The 14,849-nt window shown below is 43.4% G+C and overlaps 1 protein-coding gene across 1 annotated transcript in view; it reads right to left on the bottom strand.

Moving 5' to 3' along the window:
* LOC144499246 (uncharacterized) overlaps positions 1-14,849 on the bottom strand; it is a 163,272-nt gene that overhangs the window by 21,833 nt on the left and 126,590 nt on the right. The window contains exons 61-65 of the mRNA XM_078221363.1: positions 14,212-14,393; positions 8,855-8,927; positions 8,629-8,729; positions 8,473-8,504; positions 4,994-5,171 (exon numbers count right to left, since the gene is read on the bottom strand). Coding sequence (XP_078077489.1) covers positions 4,994-5,171; positions 8,473-8,504; positions 8,629-8,729; positions 8,855-8,927; positions 14,212-14,393 — 566 coding nt within the window. The remainder of the gene's footprint in view (positions 1-4,993; positions 5,172-8,472; positions 8,505-8,628; positions 8,730-8,854; positions 8,928-14,211; positions 14,394-14,849) is intronic.

The following is a 14,849-nucleotide window of genomic DNA, read 5'->3' as shown; positions in this document are numbered from 1 at the left end:
GGAGACTGGTGGGGAGAAAAGTGAGGACAAGGGGACCTCTATCCTGTACTGGGAGGGAAGGGACGGGGTGAAAGCAGTGGCTTGGGGGATGGGTTGGATGTGGTTGAGAGCCCTGTCAACCACAGTAGGTGGAAAGCCACAATTGAAGAAGGAGGAAGACAGAAGACATATTGGCAACACTATTTTGGAAAGTGGCATCATCAGAACAGATGCGGCAGAGGCAAAGGAACTGAGAGAATGGGATGGAGTCCTTACAGGCTGTGTGGTGTGAAGAGCTGTAGTCAAGGTAGTTGTGGGAGTCGCTGGGCTTGCAATGGATGCTGATGAACAGTTTATCACCAGAAATGGAGACAGAAAGGTCAAGGAAGAGAAGAGAAGTATCAGAGATGGACCATGTGAAGGTGATAGAGGGGTGGAAATTGGAAACAAAATTGCTAAATTTTTCCAGGACCACATGAGAGCATGAAGTGGCACCAAAATAGTCATTGATGTACCGATAAAGGAGTTGTGGGAGGGGGCCGGAGTAGGATTGGAACAGGGAATGCTCCACATAACCCAGAAAGAGACAGGCATAACAGGGGCCCATAGCCACACCTTATATTTGGAGGAAGTGAGACGAGTTAAAGGAGAAATTGTTGAGTGAGAGAAACAGTTCAGCCACATGGAGGAGAGTGGTGGTGGATGGGGATTGTTCAGACCTCTGTTTCAGGAAGTAGTGAAGACCTTTGAGGCCATCTGGGTGGGGAATGGAGTTGTGGAGAGATTGGACATCCATGGTGAAGGGGAGGCGGTATGGGCCAGGGTACTGGAAATCGTTGATATGGCATAAAACATCGGAGGAATCGCGGATGTAGGTGGGAAGGGACTGGAAAAGATGAGAGAGAATGGAGTCAAGACAGGAGGAAATGAGTTTGGTGGGGCAGGAACAGGCTGACACGATGGGCCTACCGGGGCTGTCCTGTTTGTGGATTTTGGGAAGGAGGTAGAAGCGGGCTGTCCGAGGTTGGGAGGCTATGAGGTTGGAAGCTGTGGAGGGAAGATCGCTGCAGGAGATGAGGTCATTGATAGTCCTGGAAACAGTGGATTGATGTTTGGTGGTCGGGTTGTGGTCCAGGGGAGGCAGGAGGAAGAGTTCGAGAGTTGGCACTCAGCCTCTGAGAGGTAGAGGTCTGTACACCAGACAACAACAGAACCAGCCTTGTTGGCGGGTTTGATGACAAGGTCAGGGTTGGACCTGAGAGAGCGAAATGCAGCAAGTTCAGAAGGGGAAAAGTTAGAGTAGTCGAGAGGAATGAAGAAATTGAGACGGCCGATGTCACACCAACAGTTCTCATGAAAAGATCAAGAGCAGGTAAGAGGCCAGAGAGAGAGGTCCAGGTAAAGAGGGAATGCTGGAACTGGTTGAAAGGATCTGCTGAAAGGGGGAGGACTCCAGCCCAAAGAAGTGAGCATAGAGATGAAGGCGGCGGAAGAAGAAAAGTTTAGCATCATGTCGAACCAAAAATTCATTGAGGACGTAAAGGTACTCAGCCGAGTCCTTTGCTGAGCACAGCACACTCAGCCTCGGAGAGGGGAAGGTCAGACGGCATGGTGAATAAGCAGCAAGGACTGGGGTTAGGAGGGATGGGATCCGAGGGACAGGGGGGAGATAAAGGGTCCTAGATGGGTGTTGGTATTGATCACACAGTGCTCTATCCACAGATGCTGTCAGACCTGCTGAGATTTTCCAGCATTGTCTGTTTTTGTCTGTACCTAAGCTTCAAATTGGATGCTAGAGATTTACATTCCCAAGAGGACAAGGTAAAAGCCATCAAAGACGTATCCTAGGTTGCTGCATCTCATGGGATCCAGGGTGAGGTTGCCAATTGGATACAAAATTGGATTGATGACAGAAGACAGAGGGTGGTGTAGAGGGTTGTTTTTCAAACTGGAGGCCTGTGACCAGTGGTGTGCCTCAGGGATCAATGCTGGGTCCACTGTTATTTGTCATTTATATTTGGATGAGAATTTATGGAGTATGGTTAGTAAGTTTGCAGATGACACCAAGATTGGTGGTATAGTGGGCAGTGAAGAAGGTTATCTAGGATTGCAACAGGATCTTGATCAATTGGACCAGTGGGCCCATGAATGGCAGATGGTGTTTAATTTAGATAAATGTGAGGTGATGCATTTTGGTAGATCAAATCAGGGCAGGACCTACTCAGTTAATGGTAGGGCGTTGGGGACAGCTATAGAATAAAGAGATCTAGGAGTACAGGTTCATAGCTCATTGAAAGTGGAGTCACAGGTGGACAGGGTGGTGAAGAAGGCATTCGGCATGCTTGGTTTCATTGGTCAGAATATTGAATACAGGAGCTGTTGAAGTTGTACAAGACATTAGTAAGGCCACACTTGGAATACTGTGTACAGTTCTGGTCAACCTTTTATAGAAAGGATATTATTAAACTAGAAAGTGTGCAGAAAAGATTTACTAGGATGCTACTGGGACTTGATGGTTTGACTTGTCAGGAGAGGCTGGATAGACTGGGGCTTTTTTCCCTGAAGCGTAGGAGCTTAGGGGTGATCTTATAGAGGTCTATAAAATAATGAGGGACATAGATAAGGTAGATAGTCAACATCTTTTCCCAAAGATAGGGGAATCTAAAACTAGAGGGCATAGGTTTAAGATGAGAGGGGAGCGATACAAAAGGGTCCAGAGGGGCAATTCGTTCACACAGAGGGTGGTGAGTGTCTGGACTGAGCTGCCAGAGGTAGTAGTAGATGCAGGTACAATTTTGTTTTTTAAAAAGCATTTAGATAGTTACATGACTAAGATTGGTATAGAGGGATATGGGCCAAACACGGGCAATTGGGACTAGCTTAATGGCAAAAACTGGGCGGCATGGAATGGGCTGAAGGGCCTGTTTCCATGCTGTAAACCTTTATAAATGAATATTATCCTATCTATATTTATTGAAATGCACTACCTGGAGTGCTGGTATCAGCAACACTATATATTTTTAAATTGTAAGCAGCTTATAGATGGATTATTTGTGGCTGATTTTAATTGAACTAAATTCTGTTAATGAGGAATTAACAGTCTTAAAATGCCTTTGGTAGACTTAGTGCCTCATTAATGCCAGCAATCCAATCAGTGACATTTTTAGAAAGGCCTGTCCTAAGTGGCCAGGGTGCACAACTATTTCAGATAGTAGGCCATTTTAGTACGCTTCACATCCAAGTTGCTGACAGAGCTGGCAGGCTGCAGTGGGACACCCTTTCAGCACATGCATCTGTGGCGAGTAGATGAAGCCTGAACTGAAAATGGCTCATGATCCCTCAACGGCATGAGCGGATGGCCAAAGCATTCTATTGGTCAGCTATCCAAAAGTGGAGATCAATTTCCTTGAGTTATAAAAGTAAGTTTTCAATTCACTGCTTAAGTGTGAAACATGCATTGTGGATCAGCTGTCTGTTACAGTAGCCACCTGGCTTCAGATGTAACAAATGCATAGGTTCATCATAGAACTCTGTCCTGCGAAGGTAAGTTAACCATTACCTTAACTATCATTACTGACATGCATTATAGTACATTTTCCAGGGAGAAAGTGTCATGATGCATTCAAAAATGCATTGGTAAACTCTTCCTGTCATGTTTGGTGCTGAGATTTAAATGTACGAACAATTCTGACTTTGAAAAATAAACATTCCCTGCTTTTAAAAGGTAAGGAAAATTTCAGCATCTGCTCCTCTCCATTGATCAGTAGGAAATCTGCTTTGAAATGGAGACGACACCATCTGTTCTTTCAACTTAAGGCCTTGGAGTTGGAACCTCATGTTTTGAGAGATGTGCCTATTATAAACACTTAGTTCCAAAAACGGAGGGACGCTCAGCTCTGTTGACAAGTTGTTCAAGGAAATGACTGACAGTTTTATGAGTTTGTAATAACATACTCTACTTTGATGTGATTTAAAGAACAAAGAACAAAGAACAATACAGCACAGGAACAGGCCCTTCGGCCCTCCAAGCCTGCGCTGCTCCCTGGTCCAAACTAGACCATTCTTTTGTATCCCTCCATTCCCACTCCGTTCATGTGGCTATCTAGATAAGTCTTTAACGTTCTCAGTGTGTCCGCCTCCACCACCTTGCCCGGCAGCGCATTCCAGGCCCCCACCACCCTCTGTGTAAAATACGTCCTTCTGATATCTGTGTTAAACCTCCCCCCCCTCACCTTGAACCTATGACCCCTCGTGAACGTCACCACCGACCTGGGAAAAAGCTTCCCACCGTTCACCCTATCTATGCCTTTCATAATTTTATACACCTCTATTAGGTCACCCCTCATCCTCCGTCTTTCCAGTGAGAACAACCCCAGTTTACCCAAACTCTCCTCATAACTAAGCCCTTCCATACCAGGCAACATCCGGGCAAACCTCCTCTGCACTCTAAAGTCTCCACGTCCTTCTGGTAGTGTGGCGATCAGAACTGGGCGCAGTATTCCAAATGCAGAGTATTCCAAATTTCAGAGTATACGGTTGCTTGTTTACTCAAATTAATGGCCACTGAAAGGATCAACTCTTTTTTTCTATGGGGAACAGTTGCAGTATCAATGGCAAACCTTTCAATGAGAGTTTTATTACATTATCACAGGTTTAATCTGTTTACACCCACATTTAAAATAGTTCCCATTACTATTATTTGGCTCCTGAAGTTCTAGTGGATATTGGATGAGTGCGCATGGAGGGGGCATGGAGGTAGCATTGAGGATCTGAAAGGCCTTGGGATGGTACGGGGTATCTGAGGGAGTATGGAAATGGTATCCTCACTCCTCACACACACCACCTTGACTTGCCAACTATACTGCAAACGCAAAGCTGACTTAAAAAGACAAAAATCATGTTTTTCCTGTTTCTACAGGAACATCCTGGCCTGTAGGTCTTCTCACTTAAATTGTTTCCCAGCACTTGCTATCATATCATGAGATTTTCTGTAACAAAGTAAGAATCAACTTACTACACACAGTTTTTGTGCAACAATCATCATCTGAAATTGTTACATTAATATTGATAAATCCTTCTCCTTCACAGGGCATCGTGGGAAAAATAGGGCAGTTGTGTGGTTGACAGATGACACGATGTGTGATTTTGTCACAGATGCAATCCTGGCAGTTGAACTTAAATCTTTCATCAAACTATTGAAAAAAAAAGAGAATAGGTCAAGTAAATTATTATTTCTGAGCATTATTGGACAGGGGACTGTGCCAAGAAGGGTATATCTTACAATTTCTACAGTAATAATACTGACAACATCAACTATAAATTAAGTTATTTGCAGTACAGTGTTTGAGAGTAATTTTAAACTGTAATAACAGCATAAAAACATTTCTGAAAAGAGGAAAAGAGCAATGAGTTGCATAAATCCACCTTTTTCATAGATCTCATTCCAATCTATTTGCCTGAACATCATAATCCTCTATCACTTCTGGTACATTTTCAGCTATTGATTATTACTTTCTTCAAGGAAAGGATTTGAGAATGGCATAAATTTAACATAAAAACTTGAGAAATAGTCGTGGAAGTAGGCAATAAAGCCCTTTGAACCTATCTCGCCGTTCAGTCTGATCCACTTTCCTGCTTGTTCACTATAACCCTTAACTTCCCTATAATTCAAGAATTCAATTCAGCCTGTCCCTGAGAGTAGAGGCACTGGCAAACCACCACGGGGGACGGCGGGGTGGGGGTGCGGGTGCGGGGGGGGAATTGCTATAGAAGTGGCTCAGGCAAACCACCACGGGGGATGGGGGGGGAGGTGCGGTGGGGGGGGAACTGCTATAGAAGTGGCTCAGGATGAAGGATTGCACACAATGAGCCATGGAGCTGTCTTCAGGCAGAGCACAGAGGAATTAATTAATACTCTATGCTACGTTATAGTTAGTGTTAGGACGTTGATAACCTACTCTCACCAGTGACTTCTTCCCCTTGCTATTTCCAATCTCCACCCAAACTAGAATCATTACAGCACATAAGGAGGCTATTCCATCGGTTAAGTCCATGCCCGCTCTCTGTAGACCAATCTAGCCCAATCCCCCACTGTGATCTTTATTCAGCTAGCTTAATTTTAAACTTTGTTTTACCACTTTTTCCTAATTTGGCCTATTTGTTGATTATTTTTGTGTCTGCATGTTCTGTTCTTTCCTGCCACACTCTGGTTATTGTTAACCATATAGTTGCCCTGTGATATTTGCTTGTCTTTAACTTTATAAATTTCTCCTCACTTGAACCCTGCCCTCTCCATCTACTATTCATTTTAAAGCCCTATCTATTGTCCTATTTATTTGATTTGCCAGGATACTGGTCCCAGCATGGTTTAAGAGAACACTGTCCCAACTGAACAGCTTCCACTGTCCTCAGTATTGGTGCCAGTGCTCATGAACTAAAACCTATTTCTACCACACCAATCTTTGAGCCAAACATTCAACTCTGATCTTATTTATGCTATTTGTCTTGTGGCTCAGGTAGTAATTCATTGATCATTACCTTGGTGGCTTTGTTTTTTAATATAGTTTCTAGTTGCTCATACTGCTTCAGCACAGCCTAGCTACTTAGTCTAATTTATGCTGTTGGTCCCCCTCACTGAAGTTTTTCTCTAGCCCAAAGAGGTGCCTTTAAGCCGAGCATCAGGTTGGCAAAAACAGCCTAAGGACTTGGGGCCTGGCCTGCAGAGAGTGGTATCTATCCCTCAGATTATACTGTTCCCTGCCACGAATACATTCCTTTTTATTCCTCTAACTCCATGCTGCGACGGTCAATTTGATCATCTATCTCGCCTCGTTCCCACAGGCTCCAGGAACTACCTACTTGTTGAACAAGTACTACCTTCTGGATCCACATAACTGCTTCATTTGTAGTCACACCTCATTTCCCTGAACCATGGATAAAATCTGAAGTACATAACCTTAAACTGCCTCATGGAGGAGTATCCAAAAATCAGGGAACTTTTTCCCTTCCTGGTACATCATTGTGCCAGAGTTTGGACTCCATTCATCAACTGTTCACCAAAATTCCTTCAACTGCAGACACTTTCTGCAGGTGTGGTTGCTGCAAGTCACAGTGCTCTTCACCAATTCCCACATTCTAAAGATGCAACATGCCCTGCCATCTCTATAGTTTATTTAATTGATCACGTTTTAAAGTTTTGAAATAGCACCCAAATATCAACTTATCGTTTTTAATCTAAGTAGCCTTGTTTATTAGTGTATTACATTTAGTTATATGCTTTAGGTCTTTACTCATGTTCTCATTTAACCTTATGAGTGAAATGTTCTGGTTTTTTTTGCAGAGTAGCACAGCAGGAAAAATGTGGGGGAGGGGGGTGGCGGGGTTGCAGAGAGAAACCACTGGCCTCAAGGCCTCTGATTGAGCCTACCCCATCAGCAACTTAGGTTTTTAAAAAGATCAACAGATTTACAATAATAAAAATAGAAATCACTGCCTCTCCGCAACCAGGGAATTAAGCCCACACCACGGAATTCTCCCCATCACCCTCCCACCCCGCACCAAGCAACTTCCCCCCCCCCCCTGCCCCCGGCACTTCCCCCATGGAACTCCGTACCCCACCACCATCATGGTGCCCTCTAATGGAAACGGAACCCCCCTCCCCCCCCACCCCCAACAGGACACACTCCGAGAAGTCTCAGTCTCAGTGGACAGTATCTGGACAGTGCCAAAGTATTGCCTGTGCTTGACCTTCTCCCATCTGGGGGCTGTAATCTACAGTGTGCCTCAGAGCAGGTTCTGCTTGCCAGGTGCGTGTCCTGGGGGACCTGTCATGATTCACGTCGGTGGGTAACAGGGGTGGGGGGAGGGGTACTATCAGCTGTGAAGATCTGATAATGATATTTAAAATCACTCTATTTATTAGTCACAAGTAGGCCTACATTCACACTGTAATGAAGTTACTGTGAAAATCCCATAGTTGCCACACTCCGGCGCCTGTTTGGGTACACTGAAGGAGAATTTAACATGGCCAATCCACCTAACCTGCACATCTTTGGACTGCAAATGGGTATCCTGACTTTCAAAGTCGCAATTCCTGTTATGTCATTGGAGGGGACAACTAATTGTGGAAATCCTGCTGGTGCAAATCATATTTTCAGCTTTGTGAGATTTTGTGCCCCTGCTGCCATTTATGCCCGTGGCAAACAGGAGCACAAAGTGTGTTTATATCTACTATTTATCTATCAAGCAACACCTCTTACTTCTATCTCATTTGACACGCTGTATTTTGGAAAAAAATTATTTTAAAGAACTTTAAATACTGTAGCCATTCAAGGTGTCTAGGGAAGTCAGTTGATGAAATCTTGCAGCTCACAGTCTATTTCAAACTGTTACAATGGGTCAATTGCCTCTTATCACCAGTCAAGTGGTAAAAGAAATATATTTGAGAAAATAATCATACAGGTATATTTCAGTGACAGTATGGTTAATGCATACCTCTTTCGGTAATCCATCAGGTCCAATACATCCTGAAAAAAAAACATATATTGTTACATCACCTTAAAAATATCCTTGCGAAATACAAAAGGGACAAAAACAATGAGGAAAGACAATCAAAAAAGTGCAAAAAGAAAAAGGAGAAAGAATATTTACCACATTTATTAACACACAGGTCAGTGTCAGGGCTGAAAAGAATGGTACCCTCTGGGCAGAAACATCCTTCTGATAAGTTAAGTCCAGTCAAATCTGAATTGCTTTAAGAACATACATATATTTATTAGCACTGTATATTAATCACAACTGATGGGAACAAGTAATTTTAAACACATACAGAATTATTTAGTTTTAAAAATATTATTTTTCTGTGTTCATAACTAACCTTGAAGTGCATGTATGTTCCACTTCAGAGGTTTCACATGCTTTGTAAACTTTGTTTAAAGGACAGTTAAAAGCTGTATTGAAAAATAAGAAATAGTCTCATCAAATTATTCACAGTGTTACCAATTGACATCTTAATAGGACATACACTTTGTAAAGATTGAAGGAAGCAGAGTGAAAGACACCTGGGAAATAAGGGAGATTTCAACAAGTTGTGCGACATGCCACTCAGAGTGTGGTGTGGTTCAGAAAATTTACAGATAAGCACTAAATTTATTGATTAGCTTTTTTAGTGGTTAGCATTTGTGTTTTCAGGTTCACTGAAAAGTTAAATAACCTGGAGGTTATAAAGAATTTCCAAGGAATTACAGACTAAAAGGAAAAGAGTTTGAGCATCAGAGAATGAGGTTAAAAATTACATCAGCACAAGGTTGATTGGTAAATAATTGTTGAGTGGATTTTTGACCAGATTGAAGATGTCTTAGGGGTGACTCTTAAAAAAATTCTAAGTGTCGAATTTGCGTAAAAACTGAAGTAAATTCCACTGTTTTTTCCAGCGGGGGTTTCAAAATGAATCTCCCACCCACACTCTGTGCACTGCAGAGTGCACCAGCGTGAATCACGCTGAAATTCAGTGGGCGGGGCCTAGTCCCACTGAAGAGGCCAGCAGCATAGTGCTGAGTGGTCGCTGTGCATGTGCCGATCTGTCAACGCCGAGATCTGCACATGTGCAGTGCCCCCGCACTGCCTGCCTTCCGATCATTGGCCAGCTCGATCGCTTGCCAGTTCCACGACCGCCACATCGCCGGCTGTACGATCCCCCCCCCACCCCGGGCCCGATCGCTGGCTCTCCCAAACATGCCCCGGCCAGCCTCAACTCCCGCTCCCCTGCCCCCAGTCCACCTCCCCCGTCTCTCAGAGTGCCAAGTAAAACCGATACCTGGAGCGGGGGGGAAGCACCCGCACCAGGGGGAAAGTGGCCAGAGCTAGGCCAGAGCACTTGGTTTGGGGGGAAAGTGGCCAAAGCCAGGCCAGAGCACCTGAAATCGGCAGCAAGCAGTCAGAGCCATTGGAAAGTGTGGTGAGTCTCTCTATCTTCACAAATTTGTAGTTGCCCGTGCTCACTGCTGCTCCCCCAACCACAGCCTGTTTCTTGCCTGTGAGACTACTGATAGGCCTACTATTGAGCCATTGGAGGAGCAGTCCCCTGCAGAAATCTTCAAACTCACAAACCCGTCTTCTCATTATTTTCAAAAATGACTCCCTGGGCCACATAGCTGGGCTGTAAAACAACCCATGAACCGTGGGTTGGACAAGCTTTGACACCATTCAGGATGAACCAGCCACTTGATTGGCAACCCATCTACCAGCTTAAACATTGACTCCTCCCCATCATGTGTAATGCCAGAATTTAACAATATGAAGCTGCTGAACTGATTCCAAACTTTATTGCTATAAAATTAACTAAGCTACTAAATTAATCACTCAAGATATGACTTTAATAAAGTACTAAATGCCAATTCTGTTTGGCAGGCTATCGCTTTCTCTTTACTCCTGTAATCTCTACCTGTCCTAATTTTAACATTTTTTGGACATCAGGCACAATTGGCGCCCAGGTAGTGATTGAACATGTTGATTGTTGCCAGGGTCTCAGTAGTTGTATAAGTAATCTATACAAAGTGCTGGAAATGGTCAGACACAATAAAATACAAGAAATTCAATCGTTTGTTTAGTTTGAGTCTAACTACAAATATGAAATTGTCACTAATGAATCTAACAGGGAATTCAGGAATAACTACTTTACCCAGGTAGACATTTAAAGGAAAGTTAGATAAACATGGGAGGGATATAAGAACAGAAGTTGGAGTGACCCATTCAGCCCATCAAGCCTGCTGCACCATTCAACAAGGTCATGGCTGATCTCTGACCTCAACTTCAGCTTAGCATGCAATTCCATTAATACTTTAATTCCCTTACTACACCCAAATCTATTAACCTCTATCTTGAATATACTCAATGACTGAAAATTCGTAGCCCTCTCTGGTAGAAAATTCCAAAGATTCACAAGCTTTGAATGAAGAAATTTCTCCTCATCTCAGTCATAAATGGATCGATCCCTCATTATGAGACTGTGACATCAAATTCTACATTCCTCAGCCATGGGAAACATTTGTTAGCACCTATCTTGTCAAGTCCCTTAAGAATTTTATATGTGATGCGCGATTAAATCACTCGGGAGGCTAGATTGTACCCGGGAAATAAAGGCTTTTATTACTAACAAGAATGGAGCACACTATATACAATACAATCCCAGACTAAAGGGTCACCAGGCAGTGCAGTGACCTTTATACCTCCCCAGGTAGGCGGAGCCAACTGGAGTGTACCACAGAACAATATCAACAGGTAGAACAGCCCAACCCTAACCCCAACAGTGACAACAGTAACATATCTACAAGTACCCATAGTGCTGACCATCTATGGCTCAGCACTCATAGTGGTAACCAACTATGGTTCACCACAATATGTTTCAATGTAATCAATGCAATCACCATTACATCTAAACTCCAAGGAATATAGATCTAGTCCATTTCTCCTCATAGGACAAACCCTATTCCAGGAACCAGTTTAGAGAACCTCTGTTGTACTCCCTCTAGGGCAAGTGTGTTCCTCCTTAGGTAATGAGACCAAAACTGTCCTCATGTATAAGGATGGGCAACAAATACTGGTCTAGCCAGCAATGTGCAAATCCTGTGAAAAAATATTTTAAAACATTATAGTAAGGCCTCTTTACTCTTATTCTTCAATCACTTTGTCGCAAAAGCTCACCATTTCTCTTCCTGATTGTTTGCTGCACCTGCATGCTAACCTTCTGAGCTTCATATACAAGGGCGGTAATTTTCTGGTCGTTCACGCCACCGGGATCTTCCTGTCTCCCCACGGGTTTCCCAGCGGCGAGGGGTGCATTCAATGGGAATCCCCATTGACAGCGGCGGGACCAGAGGATGCCATCACTGGCCAATGGCGGGACTAGAGGATCCCATCACTGGCCAGTGGTGGGACGCATCCACTGATGCAAAACACACGGTGGGCTGCATGGAAAATCCCGCCAAAGAACACCAGGCTTTCCTGAATGCAAACATTTACCAATCTCTCACTATTCAAGAAAAAATCTGTTTTTATACATTTCCTACCAAACTTCTCACTTTGCCAACTCACTCAATCTTTCTATAATCTTTTGCAGTCTCTTTGCTCCTCATTGCTCATTTTCCCACCTAACTTTGTACCATCAGCAAACTTCAATAAATTACACTGAGTCTGATCATCTGAATCATTAATAGATGGTAAATACCGAGACCCAAGTTCTGATCCTTGTAGTCTGTTAACCTGAAAATATCCCATTTATTCCTTCTCAGTTTTCCAGAACAAGAACAAAGAGCAGTACAGCACTGGCACAGGCCCTTCGGCCCTCCTGTTTAAATCCTTCTATTCACCGTTTGTTCATATGCCAATCAAGATAAGTCTTAAATGCGGCTAATGTAACTGCCTCATCCACCTCACTTGGCAGTGCATTCCAGGTCCCCCCCACCCCCCATGTAAAAAACTTTCCACGCACATCTCCACTGGACCATTCCCCCCTTACCTTGAACTTGTGCCCCCTTTCAATTGTAATTTCCGCCTCGGGAAAATGCTTCCAACTGTTCACCCTATCTATACCTCTCATCATTTTATAAACTTCTATCAGGGTCGCCCCTCAGCCTCTGGAAGAACAATTCCAGTTTATTCAATCTCTCCTTATTGCTAGTACCCTCCATACCAGGCAACATCCTGGTAAACCTTTTCTGCACTCCCTCCAAAGCCTCCACATCCTTCTGGTAGTGTGGTGGCCAGAATTGGTCACAGTATTCCAAATGTGGCCTAACCAATGTTTTATACAACTGTAACATAATTTGCCAACTTTTATATTTGATGCCCCGTCCAATGAAGGCAAGTATGCCATATGCTTTCTTCACCACCTTTTCCACCTGTGCTGCCACTTTTAAGGATCTGTGGACTTATACTCCCAGATCTCTCTGTGTATCTATGCTCCTGATTGTTCTGCCATTTATTTTATAGTTTTCACCTAAATTGGATCCACCAAGATGCATCACCTCGCATTTGTCCAGATTAAATTCCATCTGCCATTTCTCTGCCCAATTTTCCAGTCCACATCCTACTCTATTCTCTGACAATCTTCATCACTATCCGCAACTCCGCCAATCTTAGTATCATCCGCAAACTTGCTAATCAAACCAGCTACGTTTTCTTCCAAGTCATTTATATATATTTACAAAGGTCCCAGTGCTGAGGGCCCAGCACTGATTCCTGTGGAACACTACTAGTTACAGGTCTCCATTCAAAAAAGCACCCTTCCACCGCTACCCTCCGTCTTCTATGGCCAAGCCAGTTCTGAATCCATCTAGCTAGTTCACCGCTGATCCCGTGAGATTTAATCTTTTGCCCCAGCCCGCCATAGGGACCTTGTTATATGCCTTACTAAAGTCCATGTATACAACATCCACAGCCCTTCCCTCTTCAATCATTTTTGTCATCTCCTCAAAAGCTCATTTAAATTAGTGAGACATGACCTCCCACATACAAAACCACGCTGTCTGTTGCTAACAAGACTATTCAGTTCCAAATGTGTATAGATCCTATTCCTAAGAATCTTCTCCAACAGGTTCACTATTACTGATGTCAAGCTCACTGGCCTATAATTACCTGGGTTTTCCTTGCTACCCTTCTTAAATAACGGGACAACATTGGCTATCCTCCAAACCTCTGGTACCTCACCAGTGGCCAATGAAGAAACAAAGATTTCTGTTAGAGGCCCAGCAATTTCATCTCTTGCCTCCCTCAGTAATCTGGGATAGGTGCCATCTGGCCCTGAGGATTTATCTACCTTAATGCTTTTTAATTCGCCTAACACTTCCACCCTCGTAATGATGGCTTTTCATTCACTAATCCTGAATGTATATTGAATTTATTATAAAGTGGCTAATAAATTATCCACCGATGGTTTGAACCCTGATTTTGTGTAATAACCTATTATGTCCCATCTTATTGAACGTTTATTTGAAAACCCAAATACATTCATTGGTTCCTTCTTATCCACATCCTCAAAAAACAGATTTGTCAAACATAACTCCCTTTCATGAATCTATGTTGGATGCGCTTGAGAAGGAAGAGAAGGATAGGTTGATGGGGTTCGATGAAGGAATTTTGTGTAGACCACAAACACCAACATGGAACTGATGACCTGATGGGCCTGTTCCTGTGCTGTGAATACCATGCAACATAAAGTAACCGTGTAATACTTACAGCATGCTCCATTTGTGTAATTTCTCCAATCAATGCAGATGCCGTGTGACATGCACACAGTTGCATAGGTTTGCAAACTTGCACACACGCCCATGGAGTTACTTGGCATGCGACACTCATCATGCACACATGCCTGGTAATAGTGGTCTGGTGAAACACGATCATGGCATTCTGCAAATAATCTAGAAATAATATAATTCATGAAACTTTGAAAACTTTTACTATTGGTACAAAGCATGCTATAATCGCAGAGCAAAGTTCCCTCTGTATTAAAAATTCCTAGTCAAGTACAGAATGGGTTAAATGCAAAGCAGACTTATTGAATGGAACCAAAAAATTGCTTCAATATCAAGTATTTTCATTGCGCAAGTACATTATTCCCATTTTTTGCAACCATCACAGAATCCCTACAGTGCAGAAGGAGTCCACCCAGCCCATTGTGTCATAACCGACTCTCTGACACAGCATCTTACCGAGGCCCACCTCCTGCCTCATCCCCATGACCCCATGCATTTACCATGGCTAATCCTCCTAACCTACACATCTTGGGACACAATGGGGCAATTTAACATGGCCTATCCACCTAACCTGCATTTCTTTGGACTGTGGAAAGAAACCGGAGCACCCGGGGTAAACTC

The sequence above is a fragment of the Mustelus asterias genome, chromosome 9 (genome assembly GCF_964213995.1).
Source record: "Mustelus asterias chromosome 9, sMusAst1.hap1.1, whole genome shotgun sequence".
Classification (NCBI taxonomy): Eukaryota; Metazoa; Chordata; class Chondrichthyes; order Carcharhiniformes; family Triakidae; genus Mustelus; species Mustelus asterias.
Note: the sequence above shows the minus strand (reverse complement) of the source record. Positions and strands in the feature narration are given on the sequence as shown.